This window comes from Phaethon aethereus (genome assembly GCF_964289735.1).
Source record: "Phaethon aethereus genome assembly, chromosome: 4".
In the NCBI taxonomy this organism is placed as follows: domain Eukaryota; kingdom Metazoa; phylum Chordata; class Aves; order Phaethontiformes; family Phaethontidae; genus Phaethon; species Phaethon aethereus.
The window spans coordinates 52,713,911-52,741,470 of NC_138578.1; the positions used below are offsets into that span (position 1 = coordinate 52,713,911).

Here is a 27,560-nt window from a genome sequence, read left to right on the forward strand (position 1 = left end):
TGGCGGCGCGGCCGCCGCCGGCGTTAAGACCCGGGGGCTGGGCTGCTCGGGAAGGAAATGTTGGGTTTTGAGAGCTGGAGAAATCCCCCCCTGTGCGGGCCGTGAGCGGGAGGAGGGAAGTCAGTCACCTGGCGGTGAAGGACAGTAAAACAGGAACGAAGGGGGAAATCTCTGTCTCTCTCCCTTCTCTCTTCTGCAAGAGATCCACCTCCTGTTTTTCTCCCAACTCTTTTAGCATAACCTTCAAAGAAGACCATCCCCTACAGACTTTTTTTTTTCCCACTAATATTATTACTGAGAGAATACCTTTAGCTGCAAACCATTTTTTGAGTCTGTGCAGGACTTGGGGGATTTTGTTATCTTGCCAGAGAAATTGTTCATCGCTAATGTCTTGCGCTCACAGGGTGCTAAATTAGCTACCAGAGTAGGCATGACGAAGAAAGGCTTTTATAATGTACTGTTCTCTTCAGTTTGAACACGTTTTCTTGAAATTTGCTGCATGATGCTGTCCAGGGAAGCAAGATTTTTTCTCGGAATGCAGCGATTCGCCGGTTTCTGAGCTTATCGCAGAAGAAAAAATAATCTTTAAACTGACTGGATTTTTTTTTTTTCGTCTTCTCCTTTCATTGCCAGAAGACGCGAATCTCTTTCACCAGGGGAAGGGATCACCTGTCGCTTTAATCCTTAAGGGAGTTCTTTTTAAAAAAAAAGTGAAATATTTTATTTATTTATTTATTTATGTATTTATTTAAACCGGTGGAGGCGTGATCGCGGAGAATGAGACTGAGGGGAGCTGCCAGGGTTTGGAGGACAAGGCTGAGTTTAGGCTGGAAACTGAGAGACTAGATTGCCCCCTACCCTCTTCCCCCCCCTCCTTTATTTTATTTATTTATTTATTTATTTATTTATTTATTTGGCACAACTTCCCTAGTTTCCCCTCCGCTCCGCTCAGCTGCGCTCTATGGACAGATCAGCAAACCTGGACACGGAGGAGCTCAAGGTAAGCGACCCGCCGAGTGCCGTCATTACGATTTGGGTTGGATCCCGTCCTGCCCTCCCTGCTGCTGCCTGGCCGCGGGGGCGGGGGCTGCGCGAGGCGGCGCGGGGCGGTGCGCGGGGCTCCCGCAGCCGCGGGCGGGGGGCGCGGAGCCGGGCGCAGCCAGTTTACGCGTGGGGGTAAACGCTGGAGGGCAGCTGCCAGAGCCGAGCGCGGCTTTCCCCTCCGCCTGCCCGACCGCGAGTATCCTCATAATAGTATTAATGGTAATGGTGATGATGATAGTCATGATGGTGGTGATGATGGTGATGGTGCTGCTCGTGTGCTCTCGGCGTTGCATCAGCACTGGGGCAGCGCCGGGCTCAGCACTTTATCTCTCCCGAGGAGGAGGCGGCAGCGGACCTGCGGGTTTCCCGGCAGAAGTTGGCTCTGAAGCCCTTCCCTCCTGGGCATCTTCTCTCCTTCTTCCTCTTCCTCCTCCTCTCGCCGCCGGCAGCGAGGGGGAACCCCCCACCTCCTGCCCGCCGCCGGCGCGGCGCCCGGGTCCCCTCCCCGAGCCGGGAAAGCGGCGGCGGAGTGCGGGGCAGGGTGCGCCGGGTCGGCCCCCGGCTCCGGGGCCTCTTGAACAATAAAACTTTGCATTAGGACGGTGCGAGTGTGAGGATTCCCCCTCCGCCCCCCCGGCCCAGCTCTCGCTCCCTCGCCGCTGAAGGAGCATGCCTGAGAGCGCTGAGCATGCTCCTTTGCGGAGATGGAGAGCCTGCCCACACCTGCTATTAGACCCCCCGGCCCTGAGCGGAGTGTGGCTCAAATAATAATCATACCTCTCTCCAACTACACGGGGGGTAAAGAGGACGGGGCGGGGGAGGCAGCGGCGAGGGGCAGCGGGCGCATGGGGCCAGCGCGGCGGGGCCGCCGGGCGGGAGGGGAGCGACGGCCGAGCAGGAGCCGGAGGGCTGGGGGACACAGGTCACCGCGGGGGTGGCGGAGGCATCGCTGCACGGCTTAAGGAAGCGGTGTGAGAGGAAGGCGAAGACAGCCTTCCTCCCCCCGCCGCACGCACAGCATCCTCGGGACACCCACTCAGGGCGCCGGCTTCCCCGCGGCTGAGGAGGGCTCCCCGCTGGGGAGGGAAACTCCGGTGAGCACTGAAGTGCAGCCGTGGGCTGCTTTCCTTCTCTGAGAAGCTAGGGCTCAAAGTACTTCAGCATACTTGCCTGTAAGACATCAGTGAATAAATAGACTCGCCCCCCCCGTCTTGCAACTGCCATAAATCCCCGAAGAAAGGCACACCAGAACTGTAGCGCTGCTTTGGTGTTTGACGTGACGGAAACGCAGGACGGAGAAGGTAATAAAGCAATTGCTTGCTTGAGAACCACTGATCCTCATAGCGCTTCCAGTCCTGCCCCGCCGCAAACGCTGCCCACCTGAGCTGGGGGGGTCCTCTCCCTCCCGCCTCAGCCTTTCCGCGATTTACAGGAGACAGCTGCCGTGGGAAAGACAGGAGCCGAGTCTTCCAATTAAGGGGGGAAAAAAGTTTTATTTTAACGGATTACTTTTAAAGGGTCTTTAAAGAAAATATGTTTATGCTAAAAGGGGGACAGGACGTTGCGGGATTTGCGGGTTTGTCTCTTAAAGCCTGAGAGGCAGGTCCCGCTGTGAGCGGGGCACCCAGGCGCAGGGCTGGCGTAGGGGAAGGGGCTTCCATTAATCTCATAGTCATCTGCGCTGCAATTAAGACTAATGTTGCAGCGTGTACAGACTGAGCGACCTTGAGCAAAACAACACAGCCGAGAAGTGGCACTGCTCCTACAAGCGTCAGCACTTTCACCTCCCCCCCGCCCCTCACGAGAAGAGCTTCAAAAGGAGGCATTTCTGTAGATGCTGTTGGGATCTGGGCTGCTTTCTGGGACGAGCCGCTTTGGCACAATGCTTTCCCTGGCTTTCCCAGCTGTTTTACTGACGCGCGGCGGCAGGGCAGCGATTCCCGAGGCAAGCGGGGTTCCGCGCGGAGGGGAAGCGGGAGCGGCGGCCGGCGCGCTGCTCCGCCCGGCCACCGGCGGAGGGCGGTAGGGGCCCGGCCCTTCGCCCCGCACCGCCTCGCCCGGCGCCCCAGGGCGCAGCCGGGGGGCATTTCCCACCCTAACCAGGACTCCTTGTGCCAGGCAGCGATGCAAAGCAGCCGTACATCTTGCACTAGCAATTTTGGATTTTTCCGCAGTGCGAAGCGTCCAGCCGTGGGGGCAATGCTCTTAGGGCCTAAAGCAGTTCCCAGGTGGTGACCTTGCTGTAGTTGGGCACGATACAGGGCAGCTCCAGCACTGCTCAGCTTTCGTCGATGTCTGGCTAGTCTCAGGAGAGCTTGGGTCATTTCAGCGCTCCGCTCCTTCTCACTTGGGCCAACGCAGTCCCTTGCCAGACTACCAGGATGGAGTCGGGACGTACACTTAGTAGGACCTGGGGTGTCGAGTGAGCTCTCTGCCGCATCATACTGCACGGAGGGCTCGTGTGAAGAATGTCAAATATGATAGCAGGGTGTCATAGCAGAACTTGGAAAGAATTTTTGAAACAGGCTGGACACTGTGTTTCGTGATACTGGGTTTCCTCCATTATGGCAAATGAATACCAGTAAACATCAAAAAGAATAATGATAACTTCCCTACTAATACTACAAGTCAAATGTGCTGGCGCTAATGATAATGTGTAATAATGATATTGGAAATATATACTATGCCATATATAAAGTTTTTATAAATCTCAGATCAGGCTTTAAATATAAATTTGAAATCTGTGTTTTATTTATTGCACTGATTGTAATGAATTCTGAATTATGTATATAATGATGTTTAATGAATGTATGTTTTGAAAGGTCATTTTGTGAAAAACTGAACAAGTATCATGTGTGCAACACCTGTTAATGAGGCTAGGTGTGCTTCCTCTTACTAGTCCATGCACGAATTCCTGATGATCAAGAATCAGGAATTCAGTACAGATCAGTACTGAAAAGAGAGTCTACCCTTCCAGAGATTTTGAGCTGTTCTGGTTTTCCTTTGATCTGTCTCATCTGCTGTCTCAGATGCATACATGAACTTTCCTCTGATTTTTTAATTCACAAGCCTGTGGGGCTTTTGTTTTAAAGCAGTGGTACTGAAAACACAGACTAAATAATTCTGTCATAGTTGCACTGTAGTCTTGGGTTTAGTGTTGTGAAGCTTTTTCTGTTTCCTGAAGTATATGTGATTGTCTATACCTACATTTTGAACATACATGAAACTGTATGGTTGTCTGAGTATTAGGTGTTTTATGAGGCTTTGTAATTTGTATATGCATATAAAATACAATGAATTAACTTATAAACTTTGCATTTAATGTATTCAAAACTGGTGTTGATGCATTTGTGTTGAATTGCTTGAAAATTTATGAGTTTGATTTGCAAAGACAGGTGGAGAGGCTTTTGTGTTTGCTGGACTACTGTTGACTTGTGGCTTTCATTGACACTGCATAGGTTGTTACGGATTTTGTCCCTCACATTTGTCCAGTCATTTGACATACGATTCCTTTAACATATATTGTGACCATTTCTCTTATGTTTATTTAGTAACTATACTTTGTGTACAGTCTTAGCTAGTGGGAGATATTATTCCTTGTCGTTTGTAAAACACTGATACTTTTCTGGAGGACAGTGGGTTTGTAATTTAACAGTGAGACTATTAGCATGATGGAATTAAAAACATCCTGGAAACCATTTCTTATTACTTGAGGATGATGGTTCAGTGAGAATTTTTCATTAAAATCCCACAATGTTATTTTTAATAGTGTGTTTAAGTGTCTTGAAATTATCACTTTTAATATACAGAAAATGTTAAACACTACAGTATTTCTGAATCATGTAAACACTAGCTGAATTTCTTTATTCAGTACATGAGAAAATATTTATTGTCTGTTTATGGTTTTACATTTCCTGGTGATATAAAACTACTTACTTAGCATCCGCATGAAACTGGTCACAGATGAGGTTTTGTGATAATAGCCTTCCAAGGTGATTTATGTAATTTATTAAATATTTGATAAAGAAATTCACACAAGTAAACCACAAGAGTTGAAACAAGAGGTTGATTCAGTAATTTTGTGGTCTTAAAAATGTAAATCACTTCTACTGTTTAAATGAACAGGAGAACTAATGTCCAGAGGAATTCTGTGATTTTTTTTTTTTTTTTTAAAGAAGGAGCCAGAGAAACTCATGTGTTTGGTGTGGTGTGGGAGGACTTTTGATGAGACTAGGTAGGTGCTTATATTTCTGTTTTAAGTTAGTCATTTCATAATGAAAAGTACAGTATTCTATAACGCTCAACATTTCTTATGAAAGTCTATTTCATTTATTCATGTTTTTGCTTGGGAGATGGACATCTCCAGTGTGAATACTAAGGGATTTGTCTTTTAAATGCAAACCCTGCTCTCTCCTACCCTTCTTTACCTACGTCCCTCCAAGAAACCATCATGGTTTACTAAGGCCCTATCAGCAATACTCAATAAAGACAATTAACCTTTGCAATCACAGACAGAGAATTCAGCATTTAAACCATTCGTCATGAAAGGTCAAGCTGAAATGATTTTGAAGTAATATACATGCAAATTTCTTTTCTCTGTATTCTTATTGTGGGATTTCCTCTTCGTCCCCCAGTATGTATAAGGACTAGACACAGTCCAGGAGGCTGGAGAGAATTCTATGCATTAAGATGCAGTTGTTCAACAGACATAGAAAAAAGGTCAAGACAATGGCAGTTCTCCCAGTACACACTTTAGAAATCATTCCTGTACTATCACTACCAGGAAACAATACTAACCTGTGTCTGAGCTTTTTGACATTGTACATTATGGCTTTGCTAAGCTCAACACTCTTTAAATGGAAAATACATCAATATCTGAAGGCTTGGTTAAAGGGAAAAGAGCACTTTATCTTCCTGTTTTCCATGGCTTTTGGGATAAATATTGTTGTGTTTTCCTCTGCCACCATGTTCTGTACTTTTAAAAAATACATGTAAGAGATTTACATAATGGTAGGCAACACATTTCTTTTTTCCTGAAATGGAAGACGTTAGTGTGTGCTGCTACTGCAAGTTGTTTCTGTAGGTCCGAACGTAAGACTTGGAGACTCATGCTAGAACCTTTCAAAGGTAAATCAGTCTTATATGAAGACATATTTCAGAGTCCCAGTCATGTTTTCTTAGTATGTCCCTTAACATTTTGGGAATTGATATTGCCTTCCCAGGCTCCTGATTAGACCATGAGCAGGATTGTTTGTAAGGTATTATAGCAGAAATGTCACAAGAGACTTTTCCAGTGAAATCATTTCACCTTCTGCTATTTTATGTAAACTTTGTAAAGCCATGTCCAGAATAGTTGTTTCTACATCCTCTAAGGATCCAGTATTCCAAAGGACAACAAGACGGATTCAAATATGAAAAAAAAAAAAAGCACACTGAGTTATGAATAGACTCTTTTCTTACTTTGACATGGAAGTTCCAGGGGCCTCTCTATAGGGGACACACTATCATTTTCTTCTCTCTTCATTCGAAAGAAACCAGAGAATATGGCTTAGAAGTTATGCCATTGTCTTTATTTTGAAATACTCTGCACATTTAAAGAGCTTACTGAAACCTGTACATCCTGTTGTGCTTTTGGCTGCAGCCATATATAATGCCATTGTAAAGCCAGAGTTACTTAACAGTCCAAGAATGAAGATTGACATTTCTCTACTAAACCATCAGACCCTTTGCTAATTCTAAGACATTACGTGTTAACTCTTTCTTCCACAACAAACCCCTTCTTTGTGAAGAAAGGTGTGAGGTTGCTATCCAGGAGCACAGGGCTTTGTTCCTTGTCACAGGAAGGAATGTCTGTTGGTTAAGTCACAGCAGTGAGAGATTAAAAAAAAAAAAAAAAAAAAAGACTTTATTCTCGGTTAGCAGTATTACTGCAGCTAATCACACAGGGCCAGATTTACAGAGGTACTAAGCAAGTCGAAGCAAGCTTGTGGTGTTCAACAACTTTAATAAAAAAGCTGTTCTATCTGTACCTCCCTTCTTGTACCTCTAGGTAATGTATTAAGTAGGATTGTGTGATTTAACTCCTGTGTATTTGCACTGCTTGAAAAGTACTGTATGAGGACAGCATCTTTCTGCAATTTTAAATTAGCAGTACTTTGTTAAATCAGTGCAGTTACATCAGCAGAAGTCCACCAGTGATATGCCTAAAAATCAGTGCCACAAGCAGTAGAATGCCTCAGGCATAAAAATCTGGCCTTTAGTCATATTTCTCTGTTTTATCAGTCCTCTTCAGTTCATTTCGGCAGCACGGTTGGGAATTTATAGGTTCCACCTTCCTGCTCCTACAACTCCTGAACAGACAAATTATGTTAGTAAATGGAGGCCACCACTTCTGAAAAACCACTTCCTTTCCAGTTTGGAAGGAGGTAGTTGTGTACATTTAATGAAAACACATAAACTGAAAACACAATTAATTTGAATTTGTGCTTTCCAAATGCATTTTTCTTTGTACCATGATCCTGAGTAGGAAAATGTATTGTTACAGCATTATGGATTCTGCATAGTTTTTTAGATTTTATCACCTCTATCAGGGTAGAAAGTGCAGATTTTGAACCAGATGCACACAGGTATTTCTGCTATTTTCGCCCTTCAAGATCAGTGTTGATGATACTTTTACTTCTTGTTTATTTAGGTCATCATCATCTCAAAATTGTTCATAACGTGTTTTGAGAGGGATTCAAGAGAGGAGAAAAACCTGCAAACTTCATATTGAACACAAGCAATGCAATTGTTTGACATTACAAGGCACAACAGCTCTTTAAAATCAGTATAGGTTTCAATTCAGGAAAACCTTTATGGAAAATCAGTTTAACTTAAAATAGCAAAATTATCCGATTGGTGTATTGGTAGTTGATACATTGTGGTGTATTGGGACCTGTAGCTGAGAAAAAATGCCATAAACCACTGGAATTACAGGTAGCATTCTTTTCAAGTGAAGTTATTCAGTAATAATAAATTGTATTATTTCTAGTTAAAGCTAGTCCACATATGCAAAGCACACCATAAACAGCTCTGCACTTTATCTAGTTGAATACAAGTACATTAACTGTGTTAGAGGAAGGTTTCACGTTTGCGCAACTTAGAGTTGCATTTAAAGAATTGCCAACATACATAAACCAATCAAAACTAAAAGTAAAAAATCAATAGAGCTTGTGTTGCTTTATAAGGTAGCATGTTTCTGCACATAGATCAACAGAGATGACAAAAGTTGAAAGGCGATCTAAAATTTCAGGAGTTACCTGCAATACAATAAAGAGGAAGAGAGCCAGTTGAATTGAGCCTCAGAATCCAGGTTTTGCCTCGCTTTCAATTTAAAGCCTTGTATTGGAAAGAGTGTTAAATCTGAACTCAGAAAGGTGCCCAGCCATCGCACATCCAGCCTACATGCTGTGTGCTGGGACGGAGTCAAGGCTGGGTCACCCTCACTCACTCACTGTCTTTCTGGGTTACACTTGTGGCTCGGGCATAAATGTGGGTTGGCTGGAAGTAGTTTTGGAAGTACTTGAGCCATGAACAGACTCATTATGAGAGCTTGAAGTCCTGTGTTTTCCAGGAACATTCATTATTTCCTTTAGGAGGTGCTACAAGGCAGGTGCCTACAGTGTGACAGAGGCTTAGTCCTGGGAAGCAATCTGCAAAGACCCCACCTCACCCACCAGGCACTGAGCAACTGCAGATGCTGCTTAGGCATATCACACTAATGACTAACACGTTCGCTTGTGTATTTCCCCTCTGGACTGAGAGGAGAATTTGAAGATTTATCCTGCTTAGGAACATTGATACTCATCTACCGGGTATGTCGTAATCTCCTGAGGACTGTGGTCCAACAAGGGTGCTCAAACGATGAATTCTTTGCACGCAGTAGTAGCCCCAATGGCTTTCACTTGATTAGTGGCCAAACGGGGTAAAAATTCCCGGGTCTTCTCTTTAATGGGATTTTTTACTATTAGCTTAAACTACATATATTTTTAACAATAAAAGGTGATTGTAGCACAACTTGGAGGGGTTGTTTCTATTTTGAAGAAAAGATTGAGCTAATTTTCTGTACTCAGAGTGATTGCTTGGTTATCATAGTCCAGTGTAACATTTAAGAATGTGATTCTTAGTCCAGTAGAGAAATTCCTGTCAAGGTTGTAAGGCTTCAGGAGATACATAAGATTTCAGCCTGCACTTTTTTTTTTTTTTTTTTTTTGGTGTGTGTGTATGTGTGGTAATTTGTCTTGGCTAATTCAGGAGTCTCCTTGCTGAGCAGGCTGGCTGTTGTAAATCCCATTCACTGGGTAATATATGTGTGACGAATGAAGCCGAATGATCTATGCCGCAATAAATGGCAGAAAGCATTTCAGAATGTATTATAAAGAGGCTGGAAGTTTTCTGAAGAAGACTACTTAGCCTTAAAGCTGAAACTCCTGGCATCATTTATTACTTTCAATAGTTTGAAAATCAGCTGTGAATAAGTACAAACGAGGAGCCACTTACTATAAAAATACACTCCTCCAAATGAACAAAAAATCCTAATCCTCTCTGAAGTTTAGAAGAGTTCAAGCAAAAAAGAAAAAGACAAAAATTGGGACTAAGATCCATCTGTGCTTTGTTTTGCTTGAGTCACCACCAACAGATGGCAAATACTCTGTAGAAATCACTCAGCTGAGTTACTCCAGTTTGTGGGGTACCGAAGGCATCTACCCTTAGTTCTAACCTTATACTCTTTGTCAGAAACTCGGTCTCCTTTGGAGGTTCAGACAGGTATCAGCACACAGGCTTGTGCTTGATTATGCCTTCAGCTACAGTACCTGTTATGTAAATATTGGTAATAATTACCTTCCCTTTTAATTCTTCTGAAACAATAGGTTTCAGTCATAAGACAAGACTGCCTAGCTGTGTCAAACCTCGTATGTGGTTGCAAAAATAGCTAGCAACAAGCTGGTATTGACTGTCACTTCCTGTAAGACTCACATTGACATCTACTATTTCAGATATACTTCAGTTTAGAAATATTTTACATGCAATTTCCGAATGACTTCTGCAGTTGAGCAGACATGAGATGAATGCAAAAACTGCCTGTTGTCTAGACTCATGTTCCCACTTAATCTTCATGCAGGGAAAATTATTATTCCATTTCATCAATGTTTTATTAGATTTTCCTGAAAAAGTTGGCAAAAGAATATAATTCTTCAGAGACTAACAAGTTAGCGTGTGCTGTTTCCCCAATACTGGCACTGACATTCTCATTTCTGTAAGTATATCTTATTTTCAGGGGCACGAGATACTATTTTTAGAATTGATCTCATACCTTCCTTCATTTCTCCCCCAACTCATTATGAGGTGCAAGTGAGTATGTGATTGGAAAATGATCTATTTGTCCAGAAGAGACCTCTACCTAGTTAAGGTCCCTATTTTGGTCAGTATTAATTTAGATGAGGTAGATAATATTCACTGTTCATATAAATATGTCATCTACTCAGTCTACCGAGACCACTTGCGCTATTGCTTAATAAAATTGTGGGTATGTGAGTAGTGCCTCTGTGTCTCATGATAAAATTTCCATCATGCTGCTGACAGGCATAAAACAGAAGGCACCCTTTGCCAAGGTGCTGTCTGTCCTACTGAACTTGGACTTTTGTAAGCCTTGGTCAATGAATGGATGTATCTAGTAGGCAGCAAACTGCAACATGATGAGCAGGGCAAAGAGGGAGCGCTTAGGGGAGCTGCACTGAAGCCTAGCACCTGATATGCCAAGAATTATAGATTATATTGAGTAAAATTCATTTCAGTTTTGGGCATATGCTGGTGCATCAGACTACGATGCTATTATTTTGTAATAGACATACAGAGCTTGCCAGCGCAGCTTTAAAATATCCAAGTGGAACGTAAAGATTTCAAGTGGAAAGGGAAGGCTGAGCGGTGCAATAACAAATGCCAGCACAGTGATCATGTGCTGAGCTGGTGGCAAACTGAATCAAGATGGCTGTATGGCTGTCTGCACTATTGTTCAGGCTGATTCCTCACCGAGTTATGGTAATTATTCAGATATTTAGCATTATGTTTTGTAATTTTTTAAAAAAAGGATAACTGAGCGTTCCCTGCTAATATTACCATTCAGTAAACCATTCACATTCATGTGTGTGGCATGTGCAACGTTTACGTGCGTGTGGAAAAAAAAAAGGTGAAATATATTTCTGTCGGTGCTAGAAAACTCGAATGACTACTCAGAAAATTTGAGGAAACACGTGTCTCTGGACATTGGCTTTGGCATAGGAGGTGATGGAAGCAGAAAAATCTGAGAACCTATGAAAGCCGCTGATGTTGCTATTGTCAGTGTGAGTTGGATGGTGTTGAGACAGATACTGTCTTACTATCCCAATGGAATGCTACCACTGAATTTGTTTGCCATGTGTTTTATTGTTTTCTGATCTAAGTATAGCACTGAAACTTAAGGTCCTAGGCACTGCAAATTTCCTCTAAATCTATGGCTGGGATCCATTTCACTTAGCTTTCACCGGATATTATTTTTGGCAAAACCTGTCCTCTTCTGTTGAACAGGTGTACTGTTCTGTTTCTCATAATGTCAAATAACTTTTTTGCGACCTTACCCTTTAATGAAGAGCTAATGGTACTAACAGAGATTAGAAATTACAGGTATTGTTTGTGGAGAAGATAGCTTAAGTATGCTTTTAAAACTAAGAAAATAAATAGAATTATGATGATGCTGTGATGTTTCTTTAAAACAGAAGTCTGCTTAAGTTGCAATTTCTATGACTCTATCGTCACATCTTTGTCTATGTGCATAAGAGGACTCATTTACATTTTAAATTACGTTTGAATAATTTGTCACAATGCCAAAATATTCTATAGCATTGATATGTAAATGTTTCCTGCATCTTCATGTGACTCTTCCCAGATAAAGTTAGTAGTGTGAAGAGGAAGGGAACAGGAGAGGAGAACAAGATGCAAGTCCATTAGAAGAAGCCAGTAGCACAATATGAGCTAAATGAAAGTGCCTTCCACTCTTTTACCCAAGTCAGTGCAATGCAGTTCTGTGCTTTTCTCTCCCCCTTATCTGACTTGCCAGCAAGATGCACAGATTGAGCCATGCTTAACTTTTCTAGCAATGATAGGGTGCCATAAATTTTAATTGCAGGGGACATGAACACTTTCAAACCAAGACCCAAAGTAAAATGCAGTTGAATTGGCAGTGGTGCAGAGGTTGTAAGCTCTGTTGGAGGGCTGGCAGTGGGCAGCTGGTAGCTGGAGCATCTTAAGTGGGATCACCACTCCCAAAACAGAAGGGAGGAACCGCAGTGTTAAGTGCCCCTTCTGCATATAATATTTTTCAGAGTGTGTGTATGCCGTGAGTTGCCACTATTCACATTATTCCCAAATTTGGCCCGAGGATCATGGCATAAGGGCAGATTTGTATACATAATACAATATGTATATTGTACATAATATATGTACAAATTGCCTGCTTGCTGCAGAAGATTATGTTGGTGGTTTTATTTCTTGCTTTTTTAATATTATCATTAGATGTGTGGTTTAAATAAAGAGGTCTAAAATTGCCTAATTGTCTTTTGTTCCTCTGTTCTTGTAAACTAAAAAAAAAAAAATTGTGGAAGTTTCACTACAAAAATAATATTTTCTACCTGAGAAAGTGAAATACCTATTTCCACTTCAGATAAAAGCCCAGTTTCCCTTACCTTGCAATGGATTTGGTGTTCACTCTTAAGTATTTTTAACCCATTAACATAGAAAGAATTGTTCTTTGAGAAAGAATTTACCTGAAACAGGTTTAAATGTATCCTTAGAGCATGAAACAAGAAAGCAGAGTTAAACTTTTAAAACAATCAATTTTGTTCTGCACACAGCAATTACTTCTGCTGTCAGTGGGGATAAAGTTTACTACTGTTGGAAACTTGTAAAAAGTCAAATGTGTTCCTGTAAAATGCCTTGTCAACTGCAAGTAAACATGACCAGACCTTTCAAGAAGCAGGCATCACCTCATTTTAGTATTGATAAGGTATGTGTCTTAAACATCTGCTCAGAAGTAGTTACAAAAATGGGATTTGAACAAAGAGAAGGAGATTTTATATTCCTATGTGGCAAAGAAATCCTGTTTCTTCTTTTTGAACTGGAGTCCTCAGCCAGAATACATGAGATTCAGCTGTCCATCTCATAGTGAGCTGAGAGACACCTATATCCAAAAGTTGAATTGGGATTAATATGGATGTCTTTATGATTGTTATTACACGTCAATAAATTTAATCCTTAACTTCTATTGGTAGAAGTCATAACACAATTAGGCCTAATGACAGATACAATCCCTGTTTGTTATTAACAAAATATCTGCTGTGAACCTTTCGGTGGAAGAGGAGACAGGAGGAGGAAGAAGAATTACCTGCCTGCTCAATTTATTCTATCTTAATCTAGAGCTACTTAAAAGAAATGTTTTTCCTCCCCAGAAAAAAATATACCTTTAAAAAACTATACCTTTTAAAAGTGAGATAAAATTGTAATGCATCCCTCATATACAGTCTGTATCAGGATCAGTTTGATGGGTAGTTTGCTTTTATTAGTACTTTCTTCTGAAAAAAGCAAACAAATGAAACCCCCAAAGCTGTAAATTTTCACAGGCCAGGGCTAAGAATGAGATGGCAACGCTGTTTACCAGGATAAATCCAGTACTACTAACAGAATTTCAATACCAAAGGTTAATATCATCATCAGTAGCTCTTGAAAAAGACCTGACTGCCTAAAGGCAACTTAATTTTAAACACTGAGACAAGTCAATCAGTATACACCTAAAAATATGCATCGAGGGATGCATTTTGCATACATTACAGCCTTGTTTTTTCTTTCTGTGAGATCTTGAGTTCTTTTGTTCACTTATTCAAGAATTTAGGCACATGCGTATGTAGGGTATGGGTCTGCTTGTTGCTGGTCACTGGATAGAGAAAGAGGGTTTCTAGGGGAAGAGCAGGGCACAGAGAAATAGCCTTGCACTCAGAATTCTGTGCTTCCTGTGCTGGTGTTAAAACACCTCTCACCAGGCTATTTGTCCAGTGACAAGGGGTTGTTGATGAGCTGAAAATGTAAATGCCAGCTCAGCCAATGCACATTGACTATGGCCTGAGAGGTTAGAAGGTGAGCCCATTTTCCTGTTTTTACATTTTGCATTATCAGAACCGATAGCCTGCAACACTTAAAGTGGCTAAGGGTGCAGTGGAAAGCAAAATATAGAGGTGTCGGTAAAGCTGTCTCAGTGCTCTTGGGAGCACTACCCTGGATCATGACTAAATGGAGGTTTCTGACCGAGTGCCAACAGTTTTGGGAAGGCTGTGTGAAGGAATAAATCTATAAAACCAAACTTTTTTTTTGATTAGTATTAAAATGCCTATTATGAGCTCCAAGTGTATTTTTATCTGTGTTTCATGGAAGGCAGTGTTGATGGTGCAAGGGAGTGCTGCTTTCGCTTGATGCTCTTTGTTACGCTTTTTGCTCTGAATATGCTATGATTAGATTTATTATGTGAGTGAATATCCACAAAGGCTAGTAGAGAAGGTATTTCTGTTCATGGTCATAGGATAAACTAAGAAAAACGTTATTTACTGGACATCTGCTTTGACTATCAGCCTCAGAAGGAAAATAGTTCTGGACTTTTTAAACCACATGGAAGAATGAGGTTTATGGAAGAAAATACAGTTACCCATTGACTCGTGGAAAGCAGTACTGCAAACCTGATTTTAGGTGTGATTTAGAACATGATGAATTCAGGAAAGTTGTAGTTTTATCAAGGGCATGGCTCTTGAAACTTTTCTGAAAAGTTGTTTTGAAAGGCTATCACTAGCTAGGCCCAATAATTAATACTGAAGCAAGAAGAAAAATAGTTGTTGGCAAAATATCATATCCACAATGGATCAGTTCTAGGGCTTCCTCTATTTCTTCCATCTGGTAGGATATATGTACCCCACCATATCTCTCCCTGAAGAAGTAGTATAGAGGAAGCTGACCCACTTGAAGTGACCATCAGGTGGGTCATGCCTCCGCTGTGAACAAGGTTATGGTAAAGTGATGTGCCTGTCAGTCAGTGGCTGCTTTGTCTGCTTTCTGCCCAGGTCCCCCCACCGCTGAGGCTTCTTTGGCACAGAAATTGCCATTAAAGCTAATACAGTGCATCATATTTTTAGAAAATTTAAAATTTGCTTCCGGGAAAGACGTTTATTTCCTGTCTTCTCTAAAAAAGGCAAGATCTGCATGAGACATCTGCTTTGTCTGCACAATTAGAAAGGAAGATCATGTGCTGGTTTACAAGTACACAAGCAGAAAAAGACTTTCCTTCAATAGCTTACAGCTGATATGAATAAAGAGAACTGAACATAATAAGGTTAATACAAGATCTTTGATTCTGTTTATTTTTATTTTCCATTGCTGTTTTAACCTTACCTCTTCTGAGTTAGCTTTGTGACCTTTTTTTCTGAATAGTTTTCTGAAAAAACATCCCTAAAAAAAAGATTTTTGTCGACCAATTTGCTGGTGTAGTGTACTATACTAGCTGAACCAAAACCATCTTTCTCTTTGAATTCTGCTCTCCTATAAGTGTAATTCCTCAACTCTTTTCTAAGTAATATGTGTATTAAGAAGTGCATATATATACATATAGAGCCATATGTGTGTACAATTTTTATAGGCTTGTATAATTTTTCTTTTTTTTCCTTATTTTTAGTTTTAAACTTCTTTTTGACAACAGTGCTTTAAAAAGTATGTTATTGTAGAATTAGTCTCTGTTGATATGAATCTGATTTTGTAAGCACTCAGAACAATCTCATTAATTTCAGTAAAATGAGGAAAAGGTTGCTGAGATATTTAGATTAATATTAATTTTCAAGACTTGAAAATATGAGTTGTGTATTGTGACATGATTGCAACAGAAGAAATATTCACAGAAGCAGGTGGGAAAAATTCTCCTATGTCATGACCGGTGAGATAGGTACCAGATTTGTGCTCTTTGATCTTGTTGCTCTCTAGTGGTTTTCCTCACTACACACCCTCATTAATGGCAGCAGAAGTTCAATCAAGAGATAGAACCAGGGCAGCATGTGAGGTCTCATTACTTCAGCAGTGCGTGTGTGTGATAATGGGCATTCTGTAGCCCAGAGCGTAACAGCAAAGACAGTAGGACGAAGGTCTTGACAATAACAGGCAAGGACACCTTAGGTTTTAGTAACTGCCATAGCAATTAATCATGGTGAGGATCTTTTGATTGAATCTTTCCTTGGTCAACATTTTCCTGAAGAGGCAGAGGGTTTGGTTTCGCACCCACCTCCCTTTCGGCAGCAGTGCCAGGGACAGACCGACAAAAACAGTGAGGTCTCAGGCTGTATTATTTTCCCTTCATGGTATCTGTAAAGGAAGGCAGTCCCTTTTGTGGCCTTTCTCTGGCTCAGGTAACTAGAAGTATCTTCCCTCTCTACTTGGAGGTGGCTGACTCTTCTTTAAGAAGTTGATGGGGAATTGGTGTATATGAAGGATGCATTCTCCCTTGCTGAGTTGAGCTTCAATTCAGAAGATTAAGCTTCAGCTTAGTGTCAAATCAAAAAATCAAGCACAAGCATGTATTTCACATCTTATCAGTACTTATAGTGGCTGGAAGACAATGCAGGCTGGTCATAAAAATAAGGAGCAGCTTTACAGCTTTTGCAGCCATGTCGTCAAAATATTCTTTCTGTCTTTGCACTGAGCCACTTGCAGTCTGTAAGACACTGAACAGAGATTTTCTGTCTCCTTTTTTTCCCCCAGTTTCCAGCAAGGAAAACAAGTGCTCTGCTTCAGCAGTGAATCCACCCGTGCTTGTGATACATATACAAGGCTATGTGTGAGAATTATACCAACAATTACTCTTTAGGAGTGCTCTGCATGCAGATGCCACATAGAGCATTGAAAATGTATCACATAGTTATGGGAAACACAAAAGGAATCTTTCAGTGAGTGAAATAACTGTATTTTAGCCACGTTGGAACCAAACAATCTAACCAGCTCTAAGTCTTTATTCACATGTAAAAAGATCATTTATGCATTGTAATGCACCCTTGTCCAAATAATTGTGCTGGAATATTGTATGAGACTTTTTGAACAGCTCTGTAATGGCCATACTGTTGGATGGCAGCAGTATCATTAGTAGCCTGCATAAGTATTTCTAACCATGTGCAAATTCATGTTTTATTCCATTGTAATTTATCACACAGTTTTCACCGTCTGTATATTTCAAGAGAAATTAACTGTACTTGAAATACTTCCCAAGCCCAGTCAGGTCCGTGCATAAGTCAGATGATCTTGTGTTGGTGTAGGGTGGGAGTGACACCATGTGCTGTTCAAGGCCCACATCTGCAGAAGGGTGCTGGAAGACAGTGGGTGGTTCAGAGGAGAGCCACAACACTTGGAAGGTTGCTGTTGAATGTCTGGTTATCTGGTCACCCGCAGTGCTGCATAAGGCAACTGGAGGCATCTCTCAAAGGTCTCTAATGTGCCCATCTGAAATACTTTTGATGAGGTCCTTCAGCAAAGGTTCTTAAAACTTTTAAGCATAAAAATCATCTCATGAACAACAACTGTATAAAAGAGGGAACATACATAATCAGCATCACTTTTCCAATAATGCAGTTTGAAGAAAATATCCCTGAATATATGTCCTGTCTTTTCATGGAGTCCCCAAGCATCACCCTACAATGACCCGTTATTTGTCTGATCTGCTGTGGCTGTTTTTGTGGTCCTAAATAACTGAATAACATTGCCTCTGATGCCTGCACTAGCTTGAAACAGGAGCATCTTGAAAAATATCCGCCAGTGAAAGTCTGAATGAGGTTGGCCTGTTTAATTTAACAAACAAACAAACAAATGAGACTTGACTTGATAGAATGCAGAGTAACTTTGGCATACTAAAGGACTCCAATGTAGTGGAGAAGGGCATAATAATACGTGCTCAGGGCATGAACATGAACGTATCCCCATCAGGCACACTAATTTATAAAAGGGAGCGTGATTAGCTGCTGCAGTAAACTCACCAGGAAAGAGATGAATTGTCAGTCCCTTGATGTTTACAGGTTGAGACTGAATGCCTTTCAAAACGATATGCCCAAGGCAGTCATAAATTATTCTTTAGTCTAATTTATGTTACTAGCTTAATATGAGTAAATAAGGTAAATGGGTGAAATAAACCTGTGACATTGAGAATGATCCAATTGTTCCAAGACGTTAAATACCTGGAAAAATGAAGTGGTCTCAAAGCCTCTGACTGAAACATTAACAAAATGAAGCTATGTTTGCAAATGCCATAAGCAAATTTTCAAACGTGCTGCAGATTTTTTAGTAGGTATGTGCAGAGTAATAAATTTTCTCACTTTTTATGTTGTCCAAGATTTTGTGGAAGAGATATATTGCATTTCTGAAAGTAGTGTAGCTATCCCACAATCATCTGAATGTTGGTGCCATAGCACCTTTCACAGGTGCATGTGTATAGTATTTAAATGGCAACCATGACTTGAATTGATTGCCATTTCATTTGTTGTGAAACCTCCCTTCTTGCTGACTTTTTCAAAAGAATTCTGTTGCACAAAGATTTATAAAATAGATCTGTAGGACATACCGTTATCAAAAAGACATAGTGTCTTTCATTTGGAAAATCAACCCTCTGTCATTCTAGAATCTAATAGAAAGTATTTTCAAATCGTAATAGTATTCTAGGAAGAAATTCAGAGCATTATATTTGCTGCCTGAAAATAAAATTTAGGAGTTCTAATATATTCCCTAATTAAAAATATCATGCACAGTAGTGATTTTATTATTCATTTATTATCTGGACCATTGAACTACTCTGAAGAAAAGCAGCATTCTCAGGGGCACAAGTGAAGAGGTTCTTTTTCTATTTTTACAAGCAAATAATTTGCTTTCCAATAAAAGGGACAATAATTTTGTTGTTTGAAAAATAAGGTCTTAATATACCTTGCTATACAATTACTGTTAGGCTTTAGCTAAATACAGGTTATGTTTCTCATCTGAAGGAACATGCAGAATTACTTTCATGAACATTTTATTTTATGGTAAATGGGTAATACTTTATAAAGGTAAATAAAGAGGAGATTGAGAACAAAAATAATTACCATGTATAAAATCTTATGATTTTAAACTGTAAGAATAAAGCTAATTTTCAATCATTTGAAAGAAATTGGAGTACATAAAACTTAAAAATCAGAAAGTTTCTCTATAGGTATTTTCTGTTGCACCAAGCCTACAAGTACAAACTTTTGGTTCATGTGTATTGCAAGTTTTTGTCCATGTCAATGATGAGCAGAGTCAAGCTGTTACAGCCTCAAGTTGCAGAGACTTGGTTCTGAAGCTCAGACTGTAATAGTAGACCCAGGTGGGGTCTGCAGGTCCCCAATTCAGTCCCTGTGGGTGGCCCAAAAGCATAAATTAACAGATTCTTCTACATGGCAGAATATACTAGTGAATACTATATAATATAGAAGATATATAAAATCCACTATGTACTTTCCAATAATTTGTCCACTTGTTCAATTGCATTAGGTGCTCTAATGAAAGTTGTTGGAGTTGTTTTTTCCTTAAACCTCTAAATTCCTCCTAAACAAGGAAAGTTGTTTTTTCCTTAAATCTCTGTGCCTAGAAATACTACTGCTTTTGCTCTTCTAAACATTCAGATGCTACCTATATTTCATTAATGCTAAATTATAAAGGACAGGGTTTTTTTTACTCCAAATTTTATTAGAACTGCTTCACATTTTCCAGAAGAAAACAGATCTGATTTTTCCAGATCATGTTTTTCAATTTTCATGGATTTTTCACTACACATTTTTTAACTAAAACTACTTTACCTCTGCTCAACTTTCCCGTGTAGATTTCCAGATACTGAAGTTCCTTATACTTTAGTAGAATTAAAATAAAACATTAAGTATGTGTATGTTCTCAAATATCTTTCTTTTGGAAAATAGTATTATTTGTATTATAAATATTTCTTCTCAATTAATTTTATTTTATTTTTGTTGTGCCGTGAGAGAAGTTTTTTACAGTATTCTATTTCTGCATTACACTACAAAAATAAAAATAATTATTTTTATAATATAACTGAATTTATAATGATGTTTATGCAACTGAGTTCTAATTTTGATTCTGTCTAGCTGAAATCAATGCAAGTCTCAAACTAATTCTTCCAGAGTAATCATTCGACTCCTGACAAGGCACTGTATTCAACAAATGCAGCATAAAATGTAAGGATTATGTAGACAAAGCTCAAAGGTAAACTCAGTGTTCCAGTCTGCTGACAATACTGGCTTATTTGTCTTAAAATTCTGAGCTGTTACACTTCAATAATTCTCTTTTGCACAATAGAATATATCTGGAGTATTACACAGCATTTCTAAATTTTCTGTCAAACAGAACACAGAAATTATATTCCCCTTTTATTTGCTGAGTGCTGTGTCACAACGAAGTAATAACATACAGAGAGAAGATAGCCTGAAGCCCAGGATATGGTTATCGTATATAAGTGTTTTGTTTTTTCTCAGCATGAGTTTGCTAATTCGGGTATTAATTTGCGTTCACATATCATCACTTTGTCATTAGGAATCCAGTTACTGCATTCAAGGACAATATTAGGAAGACTGTCTCACTATATTTTCTGTTGGCAGAGGGTACTTTTCCTTTCTATAAAAAAAGCAAGTCCATGCAACACTGGAGTGGAAATACCAGTTATACAAGGTTATACATGTACATACGTAGCAAAATCTTCTACAGTTTGTGTGCGAATAAAATTCAATAAGAAACTTCTGTATGTATCCCTTAAATCCATTAATGAAAACACCTTTACCTTCAGAAAAAAACAGATTAAGCCATTTAATGTTGTTTAACAGTAGGTCATAAACAGCAATTTTTTCTTTCATGCTAAGTAGCTTAATCCATTAATCCTTATGCAAAGTGTAAATATTTATATTAGGCAATTAAAACAAGACTTTGTTGTGCTCTTGTTCTCTTTCTCTTTCAATGTACACCTGGTTACTACTCAATAAATTTTGTCATTTATATCTTTTTTCTTTCTGCACTGTAACTCTGCTGCTTGAAATTCCAGATGCATGTTCTAGATGATACTAGGGAAAAGCAAGTTTTCTTCTGGATGGAAATTGTAAGAAAGTGTTTATTACATTCAGATCTGAATTTCTATCTATTTTGGATTTTTCTAATGAAAGAGCTAAATGTTATTGGTTGAAGGTTTCATGTTATTACTTACCCTAGCAGCCAAAATATGCAGTGAAAATATGCAAAATATTTGCAACAGTACTTGCATTAAGACCCCCAAAACTCAGAATTGTGTTGGAAACTAATACCTTGGTGTGGTGAATTGAAAAATTCTTACATGATACTTATCAAACCAAAAGAAGCCAGGGAGAATAATCTCAGAATGGTGTAAGATGACATATTCTTTTATATAAGTTGAAAACGTATGGAGGCATATCTGCAAACACTTTGGAGGAGAGGTTTAAGATCTAAAACAATCTCATTAATTGGCGATTTGGTCTGAAAAGCAGTGTGCAGTTCAAGCAGGACAAATGCAAATTCCTGCACTTCAGTAAGAATAATCAGCTGAGCAACGAGAGATAGAAACTGGCTAGCTAGGCAAAAGTTGCAGGAAAAAAATATTTAGGATGTTTTATTGAAAGGAACACCAGTTGCCAAATTCATATTGCTGTGAGGGGAAAAAAAAATATGGAAAACCCCCAAACATCTGGTATCCTGGTTTAGTTATTGTACTTCAAACAAAATACTGACCAACTGAAGAAGTTGTAGAGAAAAGCATGGATAGTGACCTGAGGAGGAAGGAAATAATCCATTTCCTTCATCTAATGACAAGAAGTAGTGAGCTAATATTGCAACAAGGTATTTGTAGAAATTAAGAAATATTTTGTAATTAAGAGCTGGGATAGACTGAAGAGAGCTGTTGTGCAGTATTCATCACTGGAGTTTTTTTATGAACAGGTTACACAAAGGCCTGTGAAGATGATTTTGGTGCAGTTGATATTGACTTAGGAGGAAGAAATATGTAAAGATCTTATGAGTTACTTCCATTTCTATTTTATAGGGTTAATAAATATGGATATTACAGCATGGAATTACACAAAACAAGAGGAGTAGTCCTAAAAAGAAACAAACAAGTACTACGAGTTCAAAATACTTAGTAGCTTTTTTGTGGGTTTTTTTTTTTAATTATGACCCTCCTTGAATAACTTCACATTTCATACTATGTAATTCAGTTTCCAATTTGCCAGTTAAACTGACATCAAATGTCACCACAGGTTTTTCCTATACAGCCCCTTCTGCATGGTAGGAACTACTGAGAGATCTATAACGGCATTACTTTATCTTCCCCTATATCTCTCCTTAAAATTTGCCATGGCTCTGAGGCTTACACAGTCTTCAGCAACTTACATCCTTGGAATGTTGTGAGAAAAATTGTTCTTTTGTGGTTTCCATAGGAAGAACCCTTTTTTTCCCCCTTCTTTTTTCTGCATTTAGTACTTGTAGCACAACAATATGTCTTTAGATGTATGAAGAATCAGAGAAATCTCTCAAAACACCGTCTCCCAGGCCAAATGCCAATGTACTGGCAGGAATGCCCACTGCTTTTATCAATATTGCTATAAAATCCAAGTCTCAGCTCACTTCAGTTTGTTTCTGTCAGCTGATTTATGTTTCTAGTCGAAATGTATTGAAAGCAGAAAATAGAACTGAATGGCCTTCAAAAAAAGTGGAGTACAAGTTGAAACGCTGAACATAGGAAAACCTTTCTAATCTTACAGTTTCCTTCAGACTGTTATTCAACATTTTATTCTTCCTTGAACATGTTTTCAACTTTCTTTGATTTTTTACCGCTTTAGAAAGAAGTCTGTTTCTTTGGCAAGGTTACCAAGGGAAATTACTTTTTCAAATTCTCTACTGCAATGTACTCAAATGGTGCTTAGATCTAAGATTGTCTATAATTTACAGTTGTGAAAATTCTAGAGAAATGAAACAAATGAAGGTAATTTCCATTCTTCAACCTCTCAGATCCAGAATTGTCTAAAACAACCCTCCCCGGTTCTTTTATTTGCTCTGTTCTCCCAATCCCACTGTAGTTCTTCTATCCTTATGCTGTCCCCTGACATCTCTGAAACCAGAATTGCAGCCCAATACTACATCTGCCATTCAACACACACCCACCTCACATTTTCCCTATTTTCTACATCCTTTCTCTCCCTCCATGTGCTCAGGCAGGAGAGGAGGTCCTAACTAACTGGCTCCCATGCATGTCAACATCCCCCATCCTTGCTCTTCACATATTTTGTCCCAGGTACAACTTCTTCCACACAGCTGTGAGAAATCCCTAGGCAGAGAAAATATACTTATCCAGTAAGCCTACAGAGAACATGAGTTTTAGAAGCACATTTCTTGGGGGGGAGGAAAAAATTGGAGAGGAGTAATGAAAAAAAATGGCTCACATGATTTACTGATGCAGAGTAGGACTTCTGTGTTACAGCAGACTCTCTTGCTGTCTTTAGCAGGAAGCCAAATACATTTTGCTTCCTGAAGTACTGGCAGTTTGGTAGCAAGGAAAGAAAGGGACAGGAACGTTTTGTAAAACAGTTCCTCTTTTATGGAAGTCATGAATTAAAACACTCTACAAGACTGAATTTCTCATTCATGGCCTCTGTTCTCCACAGATGGATGAAAAGTGGATAATTATAAGTGAGGAAGTCAGAAGACCTGGTGCTGTAAGTACCATTGCTGTGAGTCATTAGCCTGGAGCAAACTTCTTTATGGCAACCTGCTGTATTTTACTTTATTCATGAGGTTATTCATTCCACAGAAGTACTCCGCAGCCCGTTGGGTCAGTCTTGTTCTGTATATATTCTTCCCCAGTACATAAGAAAATGATGTCAGCATGGAGATACCTTTATTTGACTTTTGAGTCTGCTTTAACTGGTGATAACTATTAGAATTCCTTTTCAAACATGCAGAAATTGTGAAAGATTGGAGAATGTCTCTGATGGAACATCAAGCTTGACTTACTCACCAGGAAGTTCTTTCTTTAAAGGGGAGCTGATCAGTTGGTCCATTATCACAAACAATCTGCCCCGTTTAACTACTTAAGTGTAATCTGCCAAGTGGTTGAAAACTTGATCATCTGCTAGAAATGGATTATTTTTTAATTTTTTTTTAAATTTTTTGGAACAGACTGGCATATTTCTTTTCACAATCACAGATATTAAACTACATTTTTGTGGCATGTCTCCAAGTTCAAAAAATAACCAATTCCTAGCCCGTGAGAAATATTTTTCTCCTCTACTGGAGAAGGACCTATTGTTCTTCTTGTTTGTAATCGCCTTAGATGTTTTGGGCTGTCTATAATTTTATCTCCAAGCTTGTCTGACTCAAAAGCATCACCCTGGTTTCTGGCCCCAAACCCATGAATTTCTTGAGTTTGATGGAGGTATCAGTACTGATTCTATAACATTAATCAATAGAACTACTCACTTAAAGATATAGCATCCTTTCACTTCGTTCAGTCTTCATAATTTAGTTTTAGTTTTTAGTTTAGTTAGTCTTTATAATTAGAAAATAACTGAATTTTCCAAGATATAATTTTGGTACATTTCTTATTGAAACAAATTAAAAACCAGAGTGTTTGATAATCTTGCTCTTTCTGGCAAGATTCTGGAACAAAATGAATCAGGAAAAAGCAAACTCTAGAGTTCTAAGGTGCATTGTGTTCTTCCACTGAGGATTTTTAAAACCCAGTGTAATTCCTGCATGCAGCATACACATTTTTCATGATGCCCATATGTCAAAATTTTTAAAATTATTCTCACAGTTTACCATATTTTTCTGTTTCTCCTTGCTTGGAACACTAGACAAATGACAGTGACAAAGATTATTTCACAAATGGTACACCTTGCTCCTCTTGCTATTTTCTGTTTTGCATAATTCTCCTATTTTTAGACTCTAGTCAGGTCATTGAGAAAGACAGAGCAAGAGCCACAATTTTGAAGCTCTTTTTCTCTGTATAAAAATATGTGTGTTTTTTCACTAAGGCAGATCTTGCCTGACATTCACTGTTGGCTTATTGGTATATTTGGAGTGTCAGAAGCTCCACACGACCAGGCAGCTGCAGGGCAGGCACACTTGAGCGACAGTGAACAGTTTGACTTTTGTGTCAAACAGTTCATTGACTGCATAACTCAAGAAAGCTGGTGGAATATATGGCTGAATAACCACGGAGTCAAAACTTTGTAGAAGTGTAAAATTCACGTTTGTTGGGAAAAATGTGAGAAGTGTAAAATTCACGTTTGTTGGGAAAAATGTGAGAAGTGTAAAATTCACATTTATTGGGATAGTTGTGAAAAGGTAGCAAATTGTAGAAATAAAATAACTTCCAGAGATAAAATAATTTCTAGACATTACACATTGCAGTTGAAGAAATTTCTTTGTTTAACTTAGAAACAACAGATTTTAGCTTTTCTTTCGTTGTGTAGTAAAATATTAGTTCACCTAATGGATAATTTACAGGAAAAAGAAGGAAGAAAAGAGATAAAACTAAATAGGTTGGAATATGTACATAATGTGTTTCTCATGGAAAGAGATGAAAAAGGATGTTTTTCCTACCATTGATGATAGAATAAGATTATCTTAACCAGGAAGACAAATTTAGTCAATGATACACAAAAATTAACAAAGAAAAAATTTTGCGATAAATAAAATGATTCAACCAACTTGCTCTATTTTAGATTCTTCAATGATAAAATAAAATTAGGAAGCTACAGCATAGCATTAATTCCTTAGCATACATCTTTCCATGCTTAGCATATAGTAAATGGCCAGTTAATCAAAAATTGTCTACTCTCCTGTTCTGTAAAGAAGGTGCGTTTTAGTTCATCAGCTTATTTTAAGCCTGTAAATGTACTTGCAAAATGACTAGAAACCTTTTAACTAGAATACTTGCATGTATTGCATTACTTTGGATTTGGCCATTGGCTTCAAATATTATTCTTGTTGCAATTTTCAATGTAGAACATAAGCCATTAATGTTGTCTACCTAATGTTACTGAAAGCTTGACTGTTTTGGTTTTTTTTAATTTTGTTCAGTGACTGGCAAGACATTTCATTATGGTGTCTTTTGTTAGATTCAGAACAGAAAACGACTGACATTAAATGGCAGAAGTTGTTTATAAAAGGTATTAAGAGTTTGCACTTCTGTTTTTGAAAGTAACCGAGTCGAAAAGTACTCAAAGAACTTGTTGGATGCTCACTTAGAGATAAAAATTCTAAGACTGCAATACCCCAAATCCTAAGCAACTCAAAACTTAAGGCTTTAGCTTATTCTCAGTGAACTTCTTTCTATGGGAACACTGCTGATAAATTGGTTGACTCCTTTGCGCTATGGTATGTCTGGTGAAACTTATGTAAGTTTGCATTTTACCAAGTTGCTTGTTCTTCTGTCACAGGGAGGAAAAATGGCATTCCTCCTCCCTGTCCCTTCTACAGTAGATGGACATTCATTTTTTATAATCAGTTCTTACATTTTAATCTGTAAAAGAAGCAGCAGGAAGTGTGATCAGAGGTTCACATAAAATTGTGTCTTTTTAGATTAAAAAAGATCTCTTTAAAAGGTGTCAATAGGAAAAGAACTTACAAATGTACTTGCTAATTGGTTGTGGTAGAAATGTGTGCCTAATTTCTAATTTTAATATATGTCACTTTAGCTTCTATCCTTTGCTTCTTGTTTCATTTTCTCAGCCAGATTAAAGAATTCTTTACTACCTATTTTTTTTCTCTCTGTGGAGATACTTTCATAGAGTAATCAAGTTGTCCCTTGTACCTTTTGTGAAAAGAAACAGCTTGAGCTCTTTGGATCTTTAATTGTAAAACACATTCTTAGGTATTCAGATTTTATTCGTGTCTTGCTTTCAACATAGTTCACAGTCCTTCAGCATCCGTTTTGAGAAGGGAGCACCAGAACTATTAAGAACTTTCCGATGAGCAGAAAAGTCAGATACACTGCAGGGTCTACCTCAAATTATATATATATATATATATAGTTTATATATACACTTTTTTTAATATATGTGTGTGTGTGTATTTGTTTGTGTATGCAAAAGTTATATTAGTCCTTTTCATGATGCCATTTCATGGATGACTTGCGTTCATGAGCATCTTTTCATTGTTGGCCAAAGCTCTCCAGAGCACAGTCCATTCTTTTCTCTGTTTAGTCTGTATTTAGTTTGTATCTTTTGTTCTTAGATATGTATGTGAATTCTGTATTATTTAAATTCACACAGTCCATAGAGGCTCTGTCTCTTGTAGCACCCGGTATCACAGCTCTTGAGGTGACATACCGCAGCTGTGTGGTACAGTGTGCACCG

The 27,560-nt window shown here is 39.1% G+C and overlaps 1 protein-coding gene across 3 annotated transcripts in view; it reads left to right on the forward strand.

The window, feature by feature from the left end:
* Positions 1 to 278: 278 nt before the first annotated feature.
* SGCZ (sarcoglycan zeta) overlaps positions 279 to 27,560 on the forward strand; it is a gene marked incomplete at its 3' end in the record, with an annotated part of 510,669 nt that continues 483,387 nt past the window's right edge. For all 3 annotated transcript variants that reach the window (XM_081999343.1, XM_081999345.1, XM_081999344.1), the window contains exon 1: positions 279 to 1,000. In XM_081999343.1, coding sequence (XP_081855469.1) covers positions 962 to 1,000 — 39 coding nt within the window. In that variant the 5' untranslated portion in view covers positions 279 to 961. The remainder of the gene's footprint in view (positions 1,001 to 27,560) is intronic.